Raw genomic sequence first — 15,611 nt, 5'->3', positions numbered from 1 at the left:
TGTGCCCGGCCCAGCTAGTTTCTTTTCATGCCTGCCAAGGTCTGAGCCAGGGGCGTAGCAAGGCTGGAGGGGGCCCGGAAACGAGATTTTAAAATGGGCCCCTCGCTGATATACACACACAAACACACTTCACAATATATAGTGCACTCACACTCACATCCCCATTATGAATACGGTGAATATCCAGTTCCCAGAATGTTGGGGGCAATATGCTAAATCATTGTAAACCGCTTAGAGAGCTTCGGCTATAGAGCGGTATATAAATGTAAGTGCTATTGCTATTGCTATTGCTATTCACATTGAATCTAGTTTTTTTACTCTCTGCTCCTGCCGATCTTCAAGAGACTCAACATAATTCATAGGGGGTGCAACATGGGCAGGTGGGGAGTCATGTGATGTGCCTCTGGGGGGCCCCTCGAGGCAGTTGGGCCCCAAGACAAGTGCCTCCCCTTGCCTAATGGTAGTTATGCCCCTGGTCTGAGCGGAATGTAAATGAGTGTTTTACAATTGGTTGGTTGCGTTGATGGTGTTCTGAAGTGGAGGGGCGGGACTTGAGGTAAAGGCAGCCACTCAAGTAGGGCCCACGGGCTTGAGTGGCAGTTGGAGCTCTGCTGCTCCTGCTGCCCATCAGATCAGAAAGCCAGCATAGTGTAGTGGTTAGAGTGCTGGACTCGGACTGGGAAGACCTGAGTTCGAATCCCCATTCAACCATGAAACTCACTGGGTAACTCTGGGCCAGCCATGTATCTCTGCCTCACCTTCCTCACAGGATTAAAAATGAGGTTAAAAATAACCATCTTGTCCAGCATCCCACCAGATGCCTCTGGGAAGCCCACAGGAGGCCTCTTGCCTCTGAGGCTGGAGGGGGCTGTAGCCACCAGCGGAGGTCAGGCAGGAGGCATCAGAGAGCAGGAGCCAGAAGGGGAGACACCCGCCTTGGGCCCAGCAGGAGCGTTGGCCAGAGGTGGATTTCTAGTCAGACACACTTTTTGTTTTATAAATGCATACCCACATGTCTCTTAAAAAAATGCTGTGAGCAGCTCTGAGCCTATGGGATAGAACCGGGTATAAACACAGACACGCCTCCCTGCGTATGTATTCAGAGGCTGCTTGGGCCTCACTCACAGATTGACATGAAATCCCCAGACCAAACCACGAAAGACAGGAACATGCCGTTTTGCAGGCAGGTTCCAGACTAACAGAAAAAATTAAAAAGAAATTCTAATGGGAAACTGTCTTCCCAGAACGATGTTCCTATTCCATGGAAAGTAGGTATCTGGGGACCTGAGGTTGAGCACCCCCTTGTTGCCTTTGCGCGCTGGGGGGGGGCGCCTTGGGAAAGGGACTTTGCACACACTCAAGAGCATCGTCTCCATTTCTGCAGGGCGCTGCTGCTGGCTTCGCGTGTCTCCTCCTCCCCAGTGGTGAACGGGCTGGGTGGCCTGAGCCCTCCGCGCCGCCAGTAAGGAAGGGGTGGATGCTAAACGCATCTTGTGCCACCTTGCAGGGCTGTTGCGAAGGCTACGGAGACGGAGGAAGAAGCGCGCTGCCCACTCGCGAGTGAGGAGTCGTCTCCTGCACGGAGCGAGGGCGCCTCCTGGCGGCGAGTGCGGGCGCTGCTCCTTTGCGGCAAAAATTCTCCGGGCAATTAGCCGGGCGGGGCCTTCGGCAGGCGGGAGCAAGTCTGCGCGGGGGGGGGGGGGGGGAGGAGGAGCCCCCGCCTATAAAGTGCGCGGAGCGGCTGCTGCGCCACTGACGGATCGTCTGGGTGACGACGACGAGGAAGGATCGGAGCGGCGACAAGGTGGGGCTGGGGAGGCGGCCGCTGCCTTGGCAAGCGGGAGGGGGGAGGCGGCTGCAGATGCAGATGCTCCAGAGCAAAAGGTGCGCAGGGGCGCGCGCAGGGGGAGGGTCCTGCGCTGGCCAGGCGCCCGCCTCCTGCCTTCCTCGCCCCCGGAGGGGCTTGTTCATCACGCGCGCCCGCACAAGTAGCGGGAGCCACCGGGGTGGGGGGGGAGACTGCAGGCGGCGCGTCGGTCGGTGCAGCACGGAAGGGCGGGCGGGGTCGCCAGGACGAGCTCAGCCCTCCGGGAGGTCTCAGAGGCCGCCTCTGCGGAGGATGGCGAAAGAAGGCCCCCGTGGCGGAGCAAGCCGCCCCCTGATTCGGCCCAAGGAGAACGCGCGAGCTGCCCTTGAGACTGAGGAAGAGCTCTGTGCCACTAGGCGGCTTGCGCTGGTCTTTCTCGACGGCACTCTCCTCCTCCTCCTCCTCCTCCCTGCCCCGTTCTCTCTTGGTACCGGGGAGAGCGGAGTGCTGCTGCTGCTGCGCCCCTTGGAATGGGCAGGAGGCAGGTCCGGAGAGCAGCGAGGTCGGATTGGGAGCTGGGTGTGCGGGGCGGGGGGTGCGGGGGGGCGCGTGTGCGTGTGTGCGCGTGCTGGAGACGCGCTTGCAGGGGGCACTTCATCCACCATCAGCACAAATAACAGCTTGTCTGTGTTGTGGGAAATGGGAGGGTAGACAGTGTGGCCCGGTGGGCGGACTCCAAGTGGCTTTCAGCAGGACTCAGGAGGAACTTGCCTGCTTGCATGCAGAGGTTCCAAGTTCCCTCCCTGGCGGCATCTCCAAGGTAGGGCTGAGCAGCAAAATGCTAGCAGCTTGCATTTTCCAAATGCAATTTCAGAGGACTGGAAGAGTGTGGAGTGCTGGTTAGAGAGTTGGTCCTGCATGGGGGCAGCTGGCCCGCCAGATCCCTGCTTGGCCATGCAGCTCACTGGGGGCGTGGGTGGCCACACTCTCCCTCCCAGTCAAACGTAGGTGTGACCCATGAGCAAGCAAGGGGTAGGCAGGCCTGGCTCTGCAGGAAGAAGCTGCTTGCTGCTCACTTGAGGTTCTGCCTTCAGGGAGCCTGCACTGACCCAGCGGGGTCTGGGAAGGGCTGTGCCACATTGGCCGTTCTGTAGCAGAGTCGAGGGCTGTTGCCTTCACAGCCGGCTGGTGAGCTTCCCAGAGGCACCTGGGGCTGGCCGCTGTGGGGAAGGACAAGATGCTGGACTGGCTGGACCTTCAGCCCGTCAGAAACGTTGGTCAGGGGACCCTTGCTTGGCGACCGAGTGCGTGCCCAGGTTGCCAGAACCTCAGGGGTCTACTCAGGGGTCAAATGGGCTGTAAGCCAGAATTTGGCTTAAGAAAAGCCAAATCTGGCCACTCCCTGCCAGCATCCCTGCTAGACTGGGCTGGGAAAGGCCCCCCCTCCATTTGGAAATGGGGAGAGCTGCTGTTGGGTGTTCTACCCCAGGGGCTATCAGCCTTGGGTCCCCAGATCTTATTAGACTACAGCTCCCATCCCTCTCAGCCACAGGGGCCAAAAGCTGGGGATGATGGGAGTCGTAGTCCAACAACATCTGGGGCCCCAAGGCTGAGAACTCCTGGTCTGGACAGTCCAGAGCTAGGAGGGCCAACGGTCTGGCTCCGTCTAGGGCAGCGCCATAGAAAGTTCCTCCCAGAGGGCTCTCCTCCTCCTTGTGTTCTTCGCAGGGCCTGCAGCACAAAGCAACTCGTGGGTTTTGCCTCTTGTCTCTGGACTGGCGCTGCCCGCGCTCTTCCCTCGAGGTCATGCCGTGGCTTGGAGAGATGTGAGAAGCCTTGGCGGGGCGTGGTGGAGACGGGCGCGCCGTGTGGCAGAGCTCAAGGCTGGGGTTGGGAGAGCCTTCTGCACAAGCAGGAACCGCCAAGCGGCCTCCTCCTCCCTGTCTGGTGCCTTATCTCCGGGAGTCGGCTTGCTCCAGCATTTCCTGGCCGCTTTGTTCTTGCCGGTCTAGGCAGGGGGGCTCATTTCCAGTCTTCTTCCCAGCACCCGCTTTCTCCGCCCTTCAGCTTCTGTTTAGGCGGCCAGTGCTTCCCTGGTCCCAGAGGACAGAGCTGCAAAACAGCTCGACCAAGAGGGATCTCTGGGGCTGGACCAGGCCTTGGCGCTGAGTCCTGAAGCGACTGGGGCAGCTGCATCAGGAGCTCTCTGCTTGCTGGCTGAAGGCATGCCGTCAGGGACCAAGCCGTTCCGAGCTGGCTGCTGCTCTTCTTTCCCACGAGGACCTCTGGGAACTAGGAGGGTCCTGTCAAAGCCTCCCGTGATCTCGGAGGGTCTCCAGGACAGCCCTTGCAGCATGATGGCGCAAGTGGTCTCCGCCTCGGGCTTCCAAACGTTGTGGGGCTGCAGCCACAATGATTGGTGGAGTTGTAGTCAATGACCCAAAGCAGCGTCCCCTCGGACAGGGATTCCCAGATGTTGTCGACTACAACTCCCATAACCCCCAAGCAAAGGCTATTGCAGCTGGAGCTTCTGGGAGTTGTAGTCAACAACATCTGGGAATCCCTGTGAGAGGGAACGCTGACCCACTGTAGAGAACCCCTGTGCCAGAGAACAATGAGGCACCACACTTTGGAAACACAGGACACCCCCTGGGCAGCCCTGGATGTGGGGAACCACATAGGTGGAGCTTTCAATCTAAGGGCCTGAAGCTGATGCAGGAGGCTGAGACAGCTCGTTGGACCAGGCCCCTCTAGTCCAGCCTCCTGTTTCACACAGTGACCCACTAGATTCCTCTGGGGAGCCCACAGGCAAGAGGTTGAGGGCATGCCCTCGAGTTAGAGATGCCCTCACTAACTAACCCTGAGGAAGTAAGAAGAAGGATTCTGCTGGACCAGGCAGATCTCAGCATCCCTGTTTCTAACAATGCCCAGTCAGATGCTGCTGGGAAGCCCCCAGGCAGAACACGAAGATTCCCTACTGCATGCCCCCAGCATCTGGTTGTCAAAGGTACACTGCCTCTGAGTGTGGAGGTTCGATCCAGCCATGGATAGGCCATGAATTTGTGGCCGTCACCACCACCCTTTCTTGCCATAACTTAGGTTTGCTTCACGGTGTGTGTGAAGAAGTTCCTTCAGTTGCCTTCCCTGGATCCATCCATTTCATTGGGCGCCCCTGAGAGCGAGAGAAGCGTCTCCTTCTCCACTCTCTCCACACCAGGCATGATTTGACAAACTCCAATCACATCCCACCCTGCTGGCTGGCTTGTCTGTCTTTATGAAGTCCAGTGGGGGCCCATGCCGTTCTGTGCGTGCCAGACCAGCGGACCGCTTGCCACAGCAGAGCTGGCCCGCGGCGTGGTTTAGGTGCTCCGTCTGTGGAGCGACTGTCTGCTGTGACTGGCCGTGGTGCTCCAGGGGTTCAGAGAGAGGTCCTTTTCCCAGGCCCACCTGAGACTCCTGAGACTGGCTGAGCAGGGAGGCCCGGGCTTGAACCGGGGACCTCCCGCATGCAAAGCAGGTGCCCGGTTACGGAGTGGGGGCTCTTCCCTCCCGCCCGCCTGCTGTGGTTCTCCCAGCCCTATTCGGTGCGCTCTGTTTCCCACGCCACTGAGCTCGGCACAGGCCACGCAAGGACCTTGCGAGAGGGACCCGGCTCTCTTTGTGCGATAATAAATATCCACTTGTGCGTACTTCTTGTTCCAGGGACCCAGCGCCTGCAGATCTTAAGTCCGCCCTCCTGCGCAGGCCATCGTGAGGCCTCCCCGTGCTCAAGCATCGATACTCTGTCACTGGAAAGATGCCATTTTCATCGCTCTTATCTGCCGATTGACGATTTTAGAACTGCTGCAAAGCAAGTTTAACATTCTTCCGCCAGTCTCTAGTCATTCCAGCGGACTTAATGCATTTTTAATATCTTTTTGATTAAAAAAAAAATAATCCTTTGGGAGGCTCTACACCCCAGAGCTAGATTTCTTGCCTGGTGCTTCCTTTTTTGGAGCCGTGAGCGAGAGCCCCCCACATCTCCTCCCCACAAGAAGACAGCTGAGCCCCCGAGCCCCCGCCCCTGCTCTTGGGGACCGACTGGCACTAGCCAGCATTTACTGCTGCTCACAGAAAAGTGTGGGTGTTTGAATTATCTGGACAAGCCTGGATTCTTGCGTCCTCCCCCTGCGTGGATTTGCCTGCCTGCCTGCCAGGGTTGCTGAAGGCAACAGGCCTGAGATCTGAGGCTGGCTGGCTGGCTCTGGACTCCCCCCCCCCAGCGCCCCCCCCCACTGCTTTGGAGGTCACAGTCTGCCTGGCTCATCTCCCCACCCGCTCCCAGTTGCCTGAGAGGATTGTTTGTCTTTTGTCTTGTCCTGAATGAGTGGTGGCTGTTATGCAACTTCCCCAAAGGGACACAATAGAGGAGTTACCAGAAAGCAAGGCAGACCTTGGCACCCCCCACGCCCCACGGAATCCGGGCGGGCGGAAGCGCTTGGCTCTGGGTCCCTGGGCGCCTGGCCAAGTCCCTGCTCGCTTCCCGTGCCCATCGGACACCTCAGAAGGACAGCCTTGGGCATGACGTGTTTGTTCTCCCTATAGGGCAGGGTTCCCCGCATGGTTGGGGATGATGGGAGTTGTAGTCCAACAGCAGCTGGGGGCCGAAGGCTGAGAAACCCTGCCCTATAGTGTTTGTGGAGCCTGGCATGCTAATTTGCAGGGTTTTCCCCCGCTACCCCCAATCGCGTTGGCCTGTGGGCCAGCTATTGCCAGTGAGCTGGCCGCCTTCAAATACGCCACAAAGCCAAAATGCCACCATGTTGTGAACTGCAAGCTGCCTTTACAAACGGAAGTTAATAATGAAATGAAAAAGGTGGTTGCTGTGCCGTGGCTTTATTTGCCTTTAGATTTTGTGTGTGTCTTGTTTTGTAAACTCAGCAGAGGCAGCTGTAACTAGAGTCCAGGACAAAAAGCCAAAGAGAAGAATTGCTCCGTGATACGTCACCTTTATAAAAACCCCACCTACAGTTTTCAAAGTTACAATCATTGGTTTTGTGTGAAGTGTGTTGGTGGTTTCACAAAATGGGCCACAATGTTTGGCCACAAAGGCCTGTGGCCATTGTGGCGGGGGATGATGGGAGTTGTAGTCCTACAACACCTGGCCCAAGTTTGAGAAACGGAAAGGAAACGAAAGACCTATTTTCGGCGTGAGGCCTGCTCTCAGAGCTCTCTCCAGAGGGAGTGGATCCTTCAGTTTTCTACCAGAGGCACAAACGAATGATCTGTCCCCCCTCCGCTTCCAAAACTTCCTCTACCTGCCTCTCCTCTCCCCGGCTCCACTCTGCCTTTCATGCCAATCACACTTGTTTCTTGGCTTCTTTTTTTTGGCAGGAACTTGGGATTCTTTCCGCCGAGAAGATGACTCCTACTCTACTCCTCCTCTTGCTGGGGCTCCTGTCTTCCTGGGAGCGGGGCCACTGCATCGTTCCTGAGAAACTAGACCGTAAGTGGGGAGGGGGCGGGTGGCTTCTGCACTCCACTGGAGTGGGGCTTCCACACATGCGTGCACACAGAGGGATGCGTCTGCACCAGATTTGGGGCTAGTGCTCACCTCGTGTAGGGCTGCTCAGCTTTGGCCCTCTTGCAGATGTTGGCCTACAACTCCCACAATCCCCGGCTGTTGGCCGCTGTGGCTGGCAGTTCTGGCAGAAGGGGACATAGGAAGCAGCTCAGTGTTGTCTTCACAGGCTGGCAGCGGCTTCTCCAAGGTTGCAGGCAGGAGTCTCTCTCAGCCCTGTCTTGACGATGCTGCCAGGGAGGGAGCTTGGAACATGCAGATACTCTTTCCAGAGTGGCGGCTCCATCCCCGGAGGGGAATCTCTTACAGTGCTGACACATGTCGCCTCCCATTCAAATGCAAACCAGGGCAGACCCTGCTTAGCAAAGGGAACAATTCCTGTTCACTGCCACAAGACCAGCTCTTCTCGCCTAGTCATCCCCAAACAGCTGGAGGGCGCAACTGTGCAGCCCTGGCCTCGTGGCAGTGAGGCTTCTCTGGGGCTGGCCAAGAGTCTGCCAGGGCTGGAGGAGAACTCTGTTCCCTGCACTGAGGAGGGGGCTGGACGGAGACCTCCCAGGTCCCTGGTCTAACCCTCTGAAGCCTGCACTGCGCTGCAGCCAGGCTCTCTAAGTGTCCCGCAGGCTTGTTTTGCTGGGGCTAGGAGGTGTGTGGGATGGAGAGCTTGTCTGGGCTCAGTCTGGGCCCGTTCTGCCTTGTCAGCCACAAAATGCCCACAGCTGCAAAAATGGCTGGCACCCCCACGAGGGGGGCCCTCCCTCTCAACCAGACACCTGCCTCATGAGGTCACTTCCAGCCCCATGACTCACTGGCCGCCTGTGGCTAGTCCTGGAGGAAGTTCAGGCTGCAGTGCTTTGTGTGCGTTGCCAAATTGTGCAACGGAAGGTCTAGACAGGCAGTTAGGGCTGCCAACATTGCATTTCTAGAATGAGGGACACAAGTTGGGGGTTGGGGGGGTGGGCCGGGATGGGGGGCCGGCAGGTGTTTGCAACGGTCATCAAGAGCCCGAGTATCACTGACGTCTATGTCATGGAATGATCTGCTCTTGAATAGTACCAGCAGGGTTATTATTTGGAGCATATTCAAGTTATACCACTTTTCGACCCCAAACTTCTCAAAATCAGAAGCTGCTTCCCTGCCACCAAAACGAGGGACAAATGCTGTCCTTAGAGGGACCAGCATCTCATCCCTGAAATGAGGGACGTCCCGCCTAATGAGGGACAGTTGGCAACTCTGCCACTGCTCCAAATGGGGGAGGCTAAAGATCATCCTGGAGAGAATCTATCTCTGTGGTCACTAGGAGTCAACACCGACTTGACGGCAATCAGTGTGCTTGCAAACCACTTAGGCTGCTCTCCTGCTTGATGCATGCAGAGGATCCAGAGTTGGAGCCACGGAGGGGAGTCCAGCCTCTGTCGGAAGACCCCCAGCGAGGGGAAGCCCAGCCTCCCCCTCGGTGATGGATTCCATTGTCCAACTGCTCATGGGGCTGAAGTTTCTCCTAATGTTATGCCAAAATATAGCCGGGGGGCGGGGTTGCCGGTGGAGGTGCAGCTGCCTCCTGGCCTCAGCGTGGGTGGCTCCTCTCTCTCCTGCCCCACCTGACCCGGCAGCTCTACCAGAAGAATGGCCAGCCCGCAGGCAGCATGGTCTCCGGGGGGGCAGGAGAGAAAGGAGCATCCTGAGCTGCTTGCTTGGGTGCCCCCCCCCCCACTGGCCCGCTAGGAAGAGCTGGTCTTGTGGGAGCCTGCTCAAATGGTCGAAGACAAAGATGGCAAATATTTATAGACCGCTTTTCAACAAGAGTTCCCAGAGCGGTTTAGATAGAGAGATAAAGATGGCTCCCTGTCCCCAAAGGGGCTCACTGTCGAAAAAAGAAACATAAGGCAGACACCAGCAGCAGCCACTGGAGGGGTGGAGAGGGCCAGTTAGGGTTTGCATTTGGATGGGAGACTACACGTGAGATTCCCCAGAGGGGATATCTGGGAGGAGCCCCGGCCTGCTTACAACAAAACAATAAAACCAACAAATAAAAGGTTTAAAACACTGCAACAATTTAAAATTGAAAACAATGTTAAAACTATTAAAAACACAATTAAAACCATATCTAATTAAAAGCCTGGGTGAACAAATGTGTCTGGACTGCCTTTTTAAAAGTTGGCAGAGATGGAGAGGCTCTTATTTCAGCAGGGAGTGCCTTCCAAAGCCTCGGGGCAGCAGTGGAGAAGGCCCGTCCCCGGAGCCGGTGGCAACTGCAGACGGACCTCTCCTGCTGATCTCAATGGGCAGGGTGGTTCATAGCGAAGAAGACGTCCTCTTAAATACCAGGGCCCAAGCTGTTTAGGGTTAGGGTTTTATGCAGTAGTGACTCATCCTAAGGAGCCCGGGCGGGGGTGGGGTGGGGTAGGTGGGGTGCGGAAGGAGGCCCAGTTGTCTCTGCTTCTAAGCAGTAGCAAGTTGTTCCTCTGTCTCCCATCCCGTCCAAGAGCTGTGCTGCCTGGAGGCTAGCCAGGTTAACCGGTCCGTGCAGCTCTGCCTGACAAATGGCCAGCATGTAGACAGCACAGCTTTGGGGCCGGAGAGAGAGGAGCAACTGCAATTGCCTCCGTTGGGATGAGCTGCCCCTGGTTTTATGAAGGAGAGACCTCTCTCTCAAATAAGCAGACTGGATGGACCGCAGCAGCAGTCATAAAGAGTTGGCTGAGAGCATCCTAGTCGGGTGCATGGCTAAGCCGCGTGGCTTTAAGGTCTGCTCAGACCTTCCTTCGATTTCACAGGTTTGCAGAGCAAGATCTGAAGGAATGCAGCCGAATGCACTGCTTGTCTCAAAAAGAGGGGGGTGGGTGTGACGCTTTGGGGAGGGGGAGGCTCACCTGCAACAGGGGCTTCCTCACATAGTGTGTGTGTGCGTGCAAAATGCTCCAGACCCTGTCAGTGCCTGTGTTTGTGTGTGAATAGACTCCATCCCGGAAACTAAGAAATTATGGCCTCTTTCTTGCATCCACTGATACCTGCAGCAGTATTTGTGGTTGCAGCTGGCAAGGGAAAGTATTTCTCCTCGGGTTACTTTCTCCGGCTAGATCTGTCCCTCTCCCTTGCTGCCTCAGCACTAGGGCTTCTGGAGGCCTGCAAAAAGCAGCCTCTTCCTGCATTGTGATTTGCAGAAGCAGCCTTTGGACATCCTGAACATCCTCCCGAAGCAGGAGTAGCTCATCTTGAGGAAAGTGGGAAGTGAGGGGCAAAGGAGGCTCAGATGCCTCTCCTTCCTGGAGCTCTGTTTGCTCTTCTCCCCACCAACCCCGCTCCAGTGTTAATGAGAGCTGTGCAGTTGGCAGGCTGGCCACTCATCAGGTAGAGCTGAACAGTAAACTGCACAACTCTACCTGACGAATGGCCACCCTGTCATTAATGCTGGGGCAGGGGGAAGAAGAACAGAGCTCAGGGAGGAGAGGCATCTGAGCCTCCTTTGGCGTCCCCTCCCCTGGCTTGTTAGGATGAGCCACTCCTGTCCCAAAGAGAGGAGACATTTGCCTCCCCTCCGTTCTCCAAGCCAGAGAAAACCTTGGTGTTCTTGCCTTGTCTCTTTCCTCCCCGCCCCACCCTGCGCCCCACGGGATGGTCCTTCTCTTCCACCCCAGCCAGGCGCTGCCAATCTCTCTTCTTCCAGCCACTCCCCATGAACTTCCCCCTTCCTGTGTATTTTCACAGGGCCACACACACCCCACCCCGCCATGGCTGTATTTGACAAAAAAGAGGTGCTTCTAGTTGGAGGCACCCCTGCTCACTGGGCAAAGGGGCACCTTTTTCACATGGGGATTCTCTTTATTGAGCAGGGGGAGAGTAAACTGGCCCTCTCCACCCCCAGCACATCATCCCTCCAGGGACTGTTGCTGGTGTCTATCTTGTGTTTCTTTTTAGATTGTGAGCCCTTTGGGGACAGAGATCCATCTTATTTTTATTTATTATTTCTCTATGTAAACTGCTTTGGAAACTTTTGTTGAAAAGCGGTATATAAATATTTGTTGTTGTTGGGAACATGGATTTGTGCACATCATTAGTTTGGCCTAGACTCCTCCTGGCAGTTTTCGGGAAGAATTAAAAAATGCACACCACACAACTTCCTCTGGAGAAGAGGATGAGAGGAGAGGCCCCAAATCGTTGGAAAGGAGGACACATTACGAAATGCATTCCTTCAGTATTTGTTGGCTTATATCAAAGCCTGCCGCCTCCTTTCTCCAACATGGAGATGCCCAAAGCAGCTAACCTTCACATTTGAACACAACCAAGAAAAATGTAATCATTGCCCACAAGACAAAACCGAACAGCAGCAAGACGCCCAGAAGAAGAACGAACCAGCTCAACCAAATTAAATGTGCCCCTGGATAGAAGCATTTTCAGTTGTTTGCAAAACACTGCCAGAGAAGATTGACCCTCTTGTGACAGGGGGTCCCACAGGCAGGGGGCCACAATGGAGAAAGCCCTCTCATGTGTCACTGCCATCTGACTTTCTGATGATGATGGGCATGGACAATAGCGCCTCCCCCCCCCCCGGCACTGACAGATCACGTGTGCTTTTAAATTTCCTGTCAAACTTGTAGTATTGTCACTTTTTCTTTGTAAACTGCTTTGAGAAGCTTTCTGCTGAAAAGTGGTGTGTGTGTGTATGTGTGAGTCTCTCTCTCTCTCTCTCTCTCTCTCTCTCTCTCTCTCACACACACACACACACACACACACACACACACACACACACCTCTGCTCTGTGTGTGTACACCACCACCATACTGTGGTATTGAGTGAGGCAGCTTCTAGGGAACGGCCCTGCTGCCGAGATAAGCACCTGTTCTCTCTCCTCCTAAACATCTGTCCTTCCCTTCCCCAGAATTGTCCACAACAGGAAGCAGGGTCGTTGACGAGGAGCTGGAGAACGCCATCAATGGAGTCCGGGAGATGAAAGCCCTCATGGAGAAGACCAGCAAAGACCACCGCGACATCCTGAACAACTTGGAAGAAACCAAGAAGAAGAAGGAGGTCTGAGGGCCAGCTGGCCTAAGCGCCACCATCCCTTCCCTCTGAAGTGTCTTGCCCACACCCACCAGATAGCATTTGAAGCTGATCAGCAACCCGTGAATGCCTGAATGTTGCTGCCCTCCATGGGATGGGACTCTGTTGCGCTTGCAACACTGCAGCGTCCCCAAAGGGGCATGTGGTCAACTCCGTGCCCTAAGCCAGCCAGCACCACCCCCCCCGCACAAGTCCTTGGCCAGGTTACGGAAGTCCTCCCTAACGCAGACTTGGGGTGCATGCTTAGATAGGTGTGGAGTTGTGATACTGAGTGACTGTGAGGACACAGCCAAGGTCTGGGAGGTGGTGGTGTGTTTCACTCTGGATCATTTAATGCTGAAGTGAAATCACATAAATCACCCAGATGCAGAACAGAATAACTGCTCTGTTTTGTTGCTAGATTTGACACCCCCCCCCACAAGGCATTACTCTGAGTATGCTGATGATGGTGTGGGAAGGGGAATGTTCTTGAGTTCAGTATTAAAACAATAGACACAATTAAAATGCAATATAAAGGTACAGTGAGTCAACGGAGACAGAATCAAAGCTGCCGCCACAAGAGATGGCGGGGTGGGGGGGTGGCTCTGCTCCCAGCGGTCCCAAAGGCCTACATGTTTTTAAAAAGACCCCTGAAGGCGGGATGGAGGCCCCGGAGCTGGCCTTGGTCTTCTTTCTGTGTCTGAGCAACTTAAGAGTCCTTGGGGTGATCTCCATCACAGAGTCTCTCAGAGTCTCTCAGTCTCTGAGAAGTGTGTAAAGCAACATGCAAAGAGTTTCCCGGCACCATCTTCTTTGAAGGATGACTCTCCTTGTGCCATTCACCCCCCCAGGGATCCCCATGATGGATGCTGCCTCTTAAGGGTGTGCTTTTTGGGGCCATCCTCTTGTTTGGATTGTTTAGTTAAATGAATTTCCGAGCTGTTTTTGGGATCATGGATGAGGTAGGGCTGGACTTGGTAGTTTTGATCTGCAAAGCATGTGGAATTCCACAGCAAGCAAATATCAGATCCAGCCATCAGATCAGCTTGATGAAGTAGCAATCGTGTGATCTCTCTAAAGGAGAAAAAGTCTCTTTCCTCACAAATTCCCCGGTGTTTTTGTTCAGCTAGTCAGTTGCAGCAAAGCCAGTAAAGAGTTGTCAAGACGTTGCCCAATCTGGGCAACAGTTTGCATGGATATTGGTTGATGCCCGAGGGGGCTCATCTGCAAGGGGGCTCCCCTGGGTCCGTAACCGCCCCCCCCCAAACTGGGAGACCTTTTGCGACCCCCTCCGTCTGCTCTCCAGGGCTCCCTTGTTTGCGGAAGGAGCCTTCTCCGCCCTCGCCTGCCTTGCCCTCAGGCCCTCTTGCTTTCCCCCACCACAGGAGGCCCTCCTCCTCGCCAAGGAGACGGAAGAGCAGCTGGCGGAGCAGACGGAGGTCTGCAACGAGACCATGCTGGCCCTCTGGGAGGAGTGCAAGCCCTGCCTGAAGCACACCTGCATGCGGCTCTACACCCGGACGTGCCACAGCGGCGCCAGCCTGGTCGGCAGGCAGGTGAGAAGAGAGCTGGCAGGAGCACTGCGGGGGGAGGGGGTGCAGAAGAGGGCCACCCGCCTCGTGAATGGCTCCATGAGCCTGAGTGGGCAAGGAGCCGGGGGGGGGTGGCATGCAGAAGGCCCCAGGCCCAGTCCCTGCTAGGAGGGACCCCTCCTTCCAGAAGAGCCCCCACCTTTTCTCCCTTCCACTGACTGTGCAGGAGTCCAGGGAGTTTCCAGAGTCCAGTAAGCAGAAGGTCACCAGTTCACGGTTCAAATACGCTGTCCCTGGGCTGCCCTCTTCTGCCCCTTGCCCAACTCTACAATGTTCTTCTTAAGATACAGTGACCCAAAACTCCAGTTGTGGCTGCACCATAGATTTGTATAAGGGATCAGTATTTTTGTTTTTAATTCCCTCCTCATGAGTCCCCAGCACGGAATTTACCTTGGAGAACTGTTGGGAACATAGGAAGCTGCCTTCTACCGAGTCAGACCGTTGGTCCAACTTAGCTCAGTATTGTCTACCCAGACTGGCAGCGGCTTCTGCAAGGTTGCAGGCAGGAGTCTCTCTCTCAGCCCTATCTGGAGATGCCCAGGAGGGCACTTGATACCTTCTGCATGCAGATGCTCTTCCCAGAGCGGCTCCATCCCCTGAGGGGAGTATCTTACACTGCCTACACACATCGTCTCCCATTCAAAAGCAAACCAGGGTGGACCCTGCTTAGCAAAGGGGACAAGTCATGCTTGCTACCTACCACAAGACCAGCTCTTTGGTGGCCAGCCAGTGCAAACCTTTCTTAACTAATTTTTTGCTTTTTGTTTAACCTCAACTAAAACATAAAGGTACAACATAACACAACGATGTAACCAAAAATTTTAAAAGACACAAACGGGAGCAACCCAAACCTGTCATTAGCATAATAATGCATACATAGGATGAGCCAGAGCAGGAGGTGCTGGAAGCAGGCAGCAGACCTGGGGACTAGACCTGCCCGAAGGCCCCTCCTCCCCTGCTCTAGCCCGCTTGGCTACGCAGCCCTTCTCGGCAGGACTGGAGCCCCTCCTTGGGCCCTGCCTCCTTCGGAAATTCGGCAGCATGGAGTGGGTGGGGGGAGCCTGGGAGGGGCCCTTTCCGGAGCCGGCACCCAGCTTAGGCACGGTGTCCTCAGGGTGGCTCCCCTGGCGGGTTTCTTTGCTGCCAGGTGGCCTCCTCTCTCTTCCTTCCAAGCCGGGCTTCTCAAGCTGGAGTCCTTGGATGTGTCTGGACCGCAACACTCATCCGCCCCAGCCCCACACAAGGCCGAGACCCCCCCGCCCCCCGTCTTGAGCAGTCTCGTTTCCATCTGGCTGGCAGTATTGTTGTCTCACTGCACTTCAGGCTGGGAGAGAGCCGGGGGTTCCTCCATCGTTGGCCCTTGGCCATTGGGGCTGAAGTCCAGCAACATCTGGGGCCCCAAGTTGGAGGGCCCCAGGATGGAACATTCTCAAAGGGAGGGGTTAGGACGAGCCCTTCAGGGGAGAGGCTTTCCCCTGAAGGGAAAGCCTCTCCAACCCCCTCTACCTGGGGTTGAATTTCTCTCTCTCTCCTTTCCCCACTTTTACTTTCATTTCCCTATCCTTTCAAATATCCCGTGAGTATTTTTTGGCAGTGGGAGTATTATTATTGT

At 55.7% G+C, this 15,611-nt stretch overlaps 1 protein-coding gene across 4 annotated transcripts in view; it reads left to right on the top strand.

The window, feature by feature from the left end:
- Window positions 1–1,648: 1,648 nt before the first annotated feature.
- CLU (clusterin) overlaps window positions 1,649–15,611 on the top strand; it is a 23,263-nt gene continuing 9,300 nt past the window's right edge. Inside the window, exons 1-5 of one of the 4 annotated variants that reach the window (XM_053250181.1) lie at window positions 1,649–1,804; window positions 5,510–5,657; window positions 7,181–7,292; window positions 12,247–12,395; window positions 13,793–13,963. In XM_053250181.1, coding sequence (XP_053106156.1) covers window positions 7,208–7,292; window positions 12,247–12,395; window positions 13,793–13,963 — 405 coding nt within the window. In that variant the 5' untranslated portion in view covers window positions 1,649–1,804; window positions 5,510–5,657; window positions 7,181–7,207. Of the gene's footprint in view, window positions 1,805–2,603; window positions 2,628–5,509; window positions 5,658–7,180; window positions 7,293–12,246; window positions 12,396–13,792; window positions 13,964–15,611 lie in introns of those variants that run through there. The other 3 variants (XM_053250186.1, XM_053250171.1, XM_053250193.1) reach the window with 3 other exon arrangements.

Source organism: Hemicordylus capensis, chromosome 1, assembly GCF_027244095.1.
Source record: "Hemicordylus capensis ecotype Gifberg chromosome 1, rHemCap1.1.pri, whole genome shotgun sequence".
Lineage (NCBI taxonomy): Eukaryota > Metazoa > Chordata > Lepidosauria > Squamata > Cordylidae > Hemicordylus > Hemicordylus capensis.
The sequence above is the reverse complement of the archived record's forward strand: the minus strand, read 5'-3'. Positions and strand labels throughout refer to the sequence as shown.